Source organism: Anneissia japonica, unplaced genomic scaffold, assembly GCF_011630105.1.
Source record: "Anneissia japonica isolate Jap-2015-1 unplaced genomic scaffold, ASM1163010v1 scaffold287868_len458714_cov195, whole genome shotgun sequence".
In the NCBI taxonomy this organism is placed as follows: Eukaryota; Metazoa; Echinodermata; class Crinoidea; order Comatulida; family Comatulidae; genus Anneissia; species Anneissia japonica.
The window spans coordinates 421,100-429,071 of record NW_022698322.1 but is presented as its reverse complement, the minus strand read 5'-3'; the positions used below and the strand labels follow the sequence as shown (position 1 = coordinate 429,071).

Below are 7,972 nucleotides of genomic sequence, written 5' to 3'. Positions count from 1 at the left end.
GTGCTTGAGTTAGTACGTTGTGTGTTTGTAAATGTATTTTTGGCGGTTGTGGCCTGCGTCGTAGTACGTTGTGTGCTTGAGTTAGTACGTTGTGTGTTTGTAAATGTATTTTTGGCGGTTGTGGCCTGCATCGTAGTACGTTGTGTGCTTGAGTTAGTATGTTGTGTGTTTGTAAATGTATTTTTGGCGGTGTTGGCCTACGTTGTGTGTTTGAGTTAGTACGTTGCGTGTTTGTGCTAACACGTTGTGTGTTTGTGCTAGTACGTTGTGTGTTTGTAATTGTATTTTTGGCGGCGTTTGCCTTCCATAAAGGAGTCAACATGATGACTTTTTGAGCAAGGATCATGCCATTCCATCATAGCGAATCTTTATTGAGTCCGAGAAGCGATTCTGTTCAGATATTTCAACAATGTGCTTGACGATGAAAAGTTTGTGCTTTTGTACAATGCTAATCGCCTTGTAAACTGTAAACTTGTTCAATATCAGAGATGAAATTACTTGAAAATTGCATAGAATTAGGCCTCTGCTTAGGCCTAGTAAGATCCTTTCAGCGGGTCAGGTATCGCCCATCTTGAAAAAATGACGTCATACAGTCAACAGGGCGAGTAGATTTGGGTCGACGGTGGAAACCGGAATAAACACGTTCTCAAATCTAATGGTGAACGAGGTGTTGACGATCGCGCATGCGCAGTGCTTGAAAATGACATCATGTCAAGACGTCCACTATGTTAACGTGAAAATCGAAAAGAGCCTATTGGCACGCTGAAGTGCGCGCCAGTGCGGGAACGAAAATCGTGCAAGTGTCAGGGTGGCATACAGATAAAAAATAAGATGTTACGGGTTCTTCAGATGAGTTTATTTTAATGCTCTCTGGCATCGATTATTACGGTACGTTTATGAACATTGTTGAAACTTCGAACAATTCGCAGTCTCACGGCTGAATTTCATTTTGTCATGAAGTTTTAAAATCAACATTTCACAGGACAGGAGAGTCACAAATAATGACTTTCTGCTTATAATTAATCAAATTTGTCAGGAAATGAACCGCACTATTTCTAAAACGCTCAATTCGTACTGGAGCGACATCGATTTGTCTTGGCCGTCTGTGAGAAGAGCTATTCAATTTAAACCACGATGAGTATCTAGTACTCTCAAAACAACAAATAGCAAACTCATAACACAGCTTAATTCTAGGAGTAGCCAAGACTATGTTGTCGTAAGTAGCTTTTGCTAACTGTTGTTTTGGAACATGTACAAGATGTTTACATTACACCGAGTAATTTCGTAATCATTGTATAACTCTAATATATAATTTAAAAACAAGGTAAGTACATTCAACATCTCTATAACAAAATCATTATTCCATATTTTGTAGCTTAGCAAAACCATGGAAAAACGAATAAAGGAGCTATCGCCTAGATAATAGACTCACCATGTAAAGCCATCCGTTTACAGTTATAAACTGACGTCGTTCGTCCTGAAACACACAATGATAATAATTACGATTGAGATGCTGGGTGGTGTTGACGAATGAGAAACAAGAAGTGAATTAGAGAGCTTTCGCTATCTCGTACGGGAACGAGCCACTGTGAAAAGTGTTTGTGTATGACGTCACCAGTTTAAGCCTATTTTTAGTTTAACGCGAGATTCCATCCCTGGACCCTGAACAATGGATAAAGAAATGTATTAGCTACATTTTAATGGCATCTGATTGCCTATATCAAGTGGCTATAATAATCCAGCAATCAAATCAAAATTTGGTTGCGAGTACACTAAATTTGTTTACAAATGTTTGAATAATCAAGGTGCATGATTACTAAAATATAGATCAAGGTGATACCATCATTTCATTATGAATTATTGTTAAGGTTAATATTCTATGCAAATTGAAATAAAGTTGATCGTATTCGTACTCATATAAAGGTGCTTGCTTATAATTTGGTTTCTTCGGAAGCAAGAATACGTCGGCCAACCCTGACTTTTCTGATGTTTCCGGATTATAAAAGGCAGAACTTGATGTTTCCGCTGTAGCCTAAAAACCTTTTCAGCATAGAATTTGCCTGGTTGTACAATAATTAAACGGCTTTTTCATTAATTATTTAGGCCTGCATGTGAAGATTGTTGGTTACACTATTAAAACTATAAAAAACTATTTTGGTTACAAATTATGACAGAAATTCTATTCAATATTTATCTGCATATTCCGTAGGTTACTGTAGTGTATAAGCCTGACTAATTAAGACTACTGCTTGAGTTTTCTGTAGACCATTGTTATCCATTCTTCGACCACGTTAGGTTAAACAATATTGACAACTATTTTTCACTACAAGCTTGTAATGTTACTGTTGCCAGAAAGCAATATGTATCACTCACCAGTTCAACGATTTGAGTTACAATGTAGCCATACGTCACGACGACAACATCAGAGTCATTTAAGACCGGCCTAGCAGATTTCGTCTTAGGGTAGTTATTCAGTAGGTCCTCTATCAATCTAGCTTCGTTATTAAGTGCTTCTACTCGAACTATAAAGACAGTAAAACGTAAGAATTAATAATTAAAATCCATGCGTACGTCTTTGTTGGTTGATTCATTAGGCCAAATAAAAAAAGTATTCTGTTGGCCATACGCCCGACCGACCCAAAATGTACGAAATTGAGGTTCGGCATTTTATAATTTTTTTTTTTACAACGATACATATTTTTTTAATGAGCTAAAAAGGCATTCCTACCGACTACCCATTTGGATTTTTCCCAAAACGTGGCCAACACCAGAATTTTTTTTTTTATTTTAATTTTTTTTTTTTTTTGCCTTATTAAGTCATTCATATATCATATTATGTGTCACAGGAGGAAACGGCTGGCTATATCAGTTTCGAACCAATATGAAAATAACCTTCAAAGCAACAAGATAAATCTCCCCGTACTTGTATTAGATTATAATTCATTCGTCAAGATTATGTACAACTGCCGACTGTGGTCGCTCAAATTTTAGAATAGATTGGTTTCAAAGAAATTTACTAAGAAGAATCTTGAAAATCAATTGGCCGCTTAAATTCCAAAACTCTACAAAAGAACCAGTGATGAAACATGGTTGGAAGAAATTAGGAAGAGACAAATGATTATGGTTAGGTCACCAACTAAAATTACCAGATGACTCGCCGTCAAAACCAGCATTCTCAGTATACCTCCATCACTATTCTTGTCAAGAAAGTTCTTGCCGAGTTTTCTTGACTTTATTTGTAACATTATAAATGCTTCTCCTTAAAATATGGGACATTTTGCGATTCTATAAAAACTGCAGCAATTAGACATATCCTCAAGAAACAATCAATTGATGTTAATTGCTTGTATTACTTTAATTTTGAATTATTGAAAAAAAATCGTTGCTTTACATATCGAAGATTACTTAACAAGTAATGTAACTCATTACTTGAGCCATTTCAATCTGGTTACCGGAAAATCGATAGCACTGTAAAACCAGGGAACAGTGAAATTCCACCTGTTCCCTGGTAAAACAGCCCTACTCAAAATTCATGATGATATTCTGGATTTTGGTAATGCTGTACTTCTTGTCATGCTTGACTTAACCGCTTCCTGTGATACTGTTGACCATTCTACCTTTACTGCGCAACCGCTCATTAATCTAGGCTTTGTGAGAACGTTATTCAGTAGTTCAGATAATTTGTCCAGCAGGGCGGTACCAGTTCGTCTCACTCCAGCAATTCAATCTACCCCTAAACCACTATGCTGTGGCGTGCCCTAAAGGGTTAATTTTCGGGACATTGCTCTTTTCTCTCTACAATTCGCTTATTAGAGACACCTTATTTTTCCATTAATATGCTGATGCCACACAGTTTTACATTTCTTTAAAAAAAATACATCTACATTTCAATCAGTAATGTATGGTTAATAGGCTATCTAACACTATCTGACTTACTGCAAATAAACTTTATCTGAACAATGTAAAATATGAGGTTCTTCTCATTAAGTCAAAATTTGATCGTTCTGCAATTCAGACCAATCAAAATTACGTTGGAATTTCTCAGGTTTCCACAATTGACTTTTGGTAGAATCATTGGCATAGTTTTCGATAATCACTTTACTCGGCATATTTCTACAACCTGCCGCAGCTCAATCCATTTCCAGTTAGGAAAGATCAGGCACATCCGCAAATATTTATCTATTGATACATCCACAAAGCTTGTTTACTCAGTTTTGTCTTGAAGTCAGTCTTGTATTGTAAGGCACTTCTCTATGGCTTGTCATATAAACATCTTCATCACCTTCAGCTTGTCCAGAACACAGCTGCAGGAATTTTTACATTTACCAAGAACAACGTATCCCCTGTTCTTATAAAACTACATTGAAATCAATGAACGCATAATTTTCAAGATATTTCTTATAACATTCAGGCACTCAATGGTCTTGCCTCTAATCTCCTTCTAATCTAAATTTACTCCTCACCTTCTTAGATCATCACATAATACAAAGCAAGAATACGCCTTGATATTATCATCACAGACTCAATTAAAGATCTTGCGGGCGGTTAGCAAAATCCAATTGCCCAGTTTAGACTGCAGTTTTAACGAAAATTTAAACAACACAGGCAATTATGACGTCACATTTTAAGATAACTAACTCATCCTCGTTACTATTTATGATTAGAGCATCTCTATAACGATTTCAAAAATTAACTGAATGCGTTGATATGCTTTACAGAGAGTAAATACAGACCCTAAATAATAGACCTATTAAGAATATTGGAGTATAAAACTTTTTTTTAAACCTCCCTGGATTGGTGGTTTGATGATGGGGATGTCGTCTGTGTTGGATGGTTTTGTCATCATCGTTTTTAGTTGTTATAATTGTATATTCTTGATGTATATTTTTTCATTCTTGGTGTTTTTTCCCTGCCAAGGAAAACAGTTTACATGAGATTATATTTTAAAATCATGACGAATAAAGTGATCTAATGTCTAATGTCATCATTTATGGACTTTTACTGGTATTGATTTTTAAGTAGAGGCACATAACCGTTTGTTTATTTTAGACCTGAATTCAACAAGTATTATGAACTACCATGAGTGAGAAAATGAGTATAGCACAAAATGTTGACACTTAGAGTCAACATTGTTTTAGTATTAAGATATACATACCGGTACTCAGCTTATTAAAGCAACATGCATTTTTCCTACCTACGTCGGAGTATTTTTAGTATAAAGGAGTCATTGAAATCATATTTCATACCGCCTTTACAACTACAGATGTCTACAATTTTATAGAATAAACAATGAATGTAAAGAATAATGGTTGCATTTGCATATCTAAACCTCAATAAAAAGAGATCTAAACTTTTTTTAGAAGAGAAAAATCTTTTTGATAGCACAACATCTAAAGTTGTAAAAATATGTATTTCCTACCTGGCATTACGGGCACCGTAACAAGAACTATGCAAATAAAGCTTCGCATTTCTGTGAACGTGATTTGACGCACTTGTGTTAGACGGTCAAAACTGAGCAAAGTTATAGCATAAAATGTTTGGTTACCAACAATTTTAATGTATTTAAGTGCCAGCTGAAAATGAATATTTCAAATTAAGTTGTTTTCATCTGTTGTAGACTACATGTCTTAACTCGGTAGCTTTTGTGATTTGGTGTAATGTAATCTATATAATAATTTGCTATAGCGCATAAACAGGTCTGAACTCGTGTAAGTACTTACTTTGTGTTTTTTGCTTTACCTTGATTGTACTTTATATTAATTAGCATATTTTCAAGGCTCCTGTAGAAAGCAGTACTTACAATGAGATTAACGTAATTTTTAAGACGTCAATAAATAAAAATAAATACATTTTAAAATAGTTGTAGCAGATACTACTTTGTTTGACTATAGTGTAATCAAATAAATAATGCTCAATTAATTTTGACGATGATTTTGTATACAACGGTTGGTCTGAAATATGAATAACTATGTGAAATTGTTAGAATAACCAATTTCATTTACTGTTTTTAAAATGAATATCGAGCAAATGTAGCTAAATCATGTACACAAAATAAATACAATAACATTATTTTCTTCAATTGCATTGTGTTATGTATAATACATAAATTTGTAAACTAATCTCTTAATTCATTTTGGAACATTGGTTTACAGTCTATCATCCATAAATAATATGAAATATCGGTTGATGTTGCCGATATTGCCAATATACAGAAAATGGTAATAAAGGATTCTTAAACCTAATGGATGTATTTTAACAATAATTCAATATGTAAATTAACAAGCGGAAAGAAAGTATACGAATATGTATCTATTTATGCCAATTAGCTTATCTTATTCACATTTTATCTATAGTTAAAACCGTATGTATTGTGCATACAGTGAGTGTATTGAATAGCTTGGTGGATAAGATGCTTGCCTTCCAATATCTGGCTCCTTAATGGGTGATCACGGTCGCTGCCTGGCATAGCTTTGGCCTTAGACCTAAAACAAATAAAACTTCATCGAAGTGTCCACTGATTAATCTCAGATAAGATAGTATAATACATACTCCAAGTATCGAAATGCACGCCATCGTGTCGGGATTCAATGTTTCGACATTAATTATGTCATCATTATGATGAGATGACATATTTAATGTCCAAATATTGAATCCCAACACGATGGCGTGCATTTCGATACTTGGAGTATGTATTATACTATAAATTTTATATTATTGTACTACAGACTGTTTCATGAGAGAACCTCAATCTTCAGGTTCTGGGCTCTGAGTAAAAAAATAACAAAGTACATTGACCATAGATGATGTGACTGTTTATAGGAAGAAACAGGTATGCTAATTAGTAAGTGATTAAGACCATAATTCGCTCAGTGGTGTAACGAGTCATGGGGCCCGGGGGCGAAAACATGTTGGGGGCCCCTTGAATAACAGCAGGGGCGTACCTCGAAGGTGTGCGGGGGCAACATCTCCCCCCCTCCAAAAAAAAAACTAAAACAAAATCGCGCCCCCATACAGTCTCCCTTAAAAATCAACTTATTTTACGAAAGAGCCCCTCACCTAATCATCGAGCTTCTCCATTTGACCTTCGCGCTCTCCCCTATTTCAAGGCTAGATACGTTACTGCATATCAATAAAGTAGACCATGTCAAAAATATCGTTCATTCATTCATTCATTCTGGTTTATTATTAAAAACAACAAAAATTGACATTGCAGTATGAACTGAATTGCGTCAATCTAACAAAATTAAACAAAGACAAACAACATTCACAAAACTAAGCACAACAACAGTATATAAACATGCAAAAAGTATTCAATATAAAAATTTCAAAGATGAAAATTGCAACTATCACAAAAGACCACACGCTCGGGAGCAATGAAAATTCAAGACAAACAAAATTACGATAAAATTTGTTCCTAAAAAGATCATTAAGAAAAAACATTAAAATTACAATTAATATTTTAAAATTTAAAAATTTACAAAGTTGACATAACATTTGATTAATACAAAAATAGAGAAAGGAATGTCAATTTGATTTAATAATGTACAAAACAGTTGAGTGAAGTAAAAATAATTATGAATATAAAAATATGAAATAAAATCGTGTGACTATCTAACAATATAATCAACAATTATTTTATACACACATTTTTCGTATGTGCATTTCCTTATCTTGCATATTACATGCTTAATCATGAAAGTTCCAATGAAGCTTTGCCAATATAAATAAGCATTATAAAACAATTGTTCAATCAATCGTTATCATGGGCGGATCCAGGGAGTACGGGGATAGTCCTACCATCCAAAATAGAAAGAAAAAAAACAAGAGAGAAGAAAAGAAAATCCAGAAAGAGAGCAGTTACGTTGGCCTGCTCCAAAACAAATTAATATTCGATTGAAATTCCATCAGTGTCTATGGTCTCAAGCATTTCTAAACAAAGTATTAACACACCCTTCTCAGTCCTTCGCTTGAT

The 7,972-nt window shown here is 34.4% G+C and overlaps 1 protein-coding gene across 1 annotated transcript in view; it reads right to left on the bottom strand.

The window, feature by feature from the left end:
* Positions 1-5,491, bottom strand: part of LOC117102489 (neuronal acetylcholine receptor subunit beta-3-like) — a 13,134-nt gene extending 7,643 nt beyond the window's left edge. Inside the window, exons 1-3 of the mRNA XM_033242769.1 lie at positions 5,420-5,491; positions 2,374-2,522; positions 1,433-1,477 (exon numbers count right to left, since the gene is read on the bottom strand). Of these exons, the coding sequence (XP_033098660.1) occupies positions 1,433-1,477; positions 2,374-2,522; positions 5,420-5,468 (243 nt within the window). The 5' untranslated portion in view covers positions 5,469-5,491. The remainder of the gene's footprint in view (positions 1-1,432; positions 1,478-2,373; positions 2,523-5,419) is intronic.
* Positions 5,492-7,972: the final 2,481 nt, after the last annotated feature.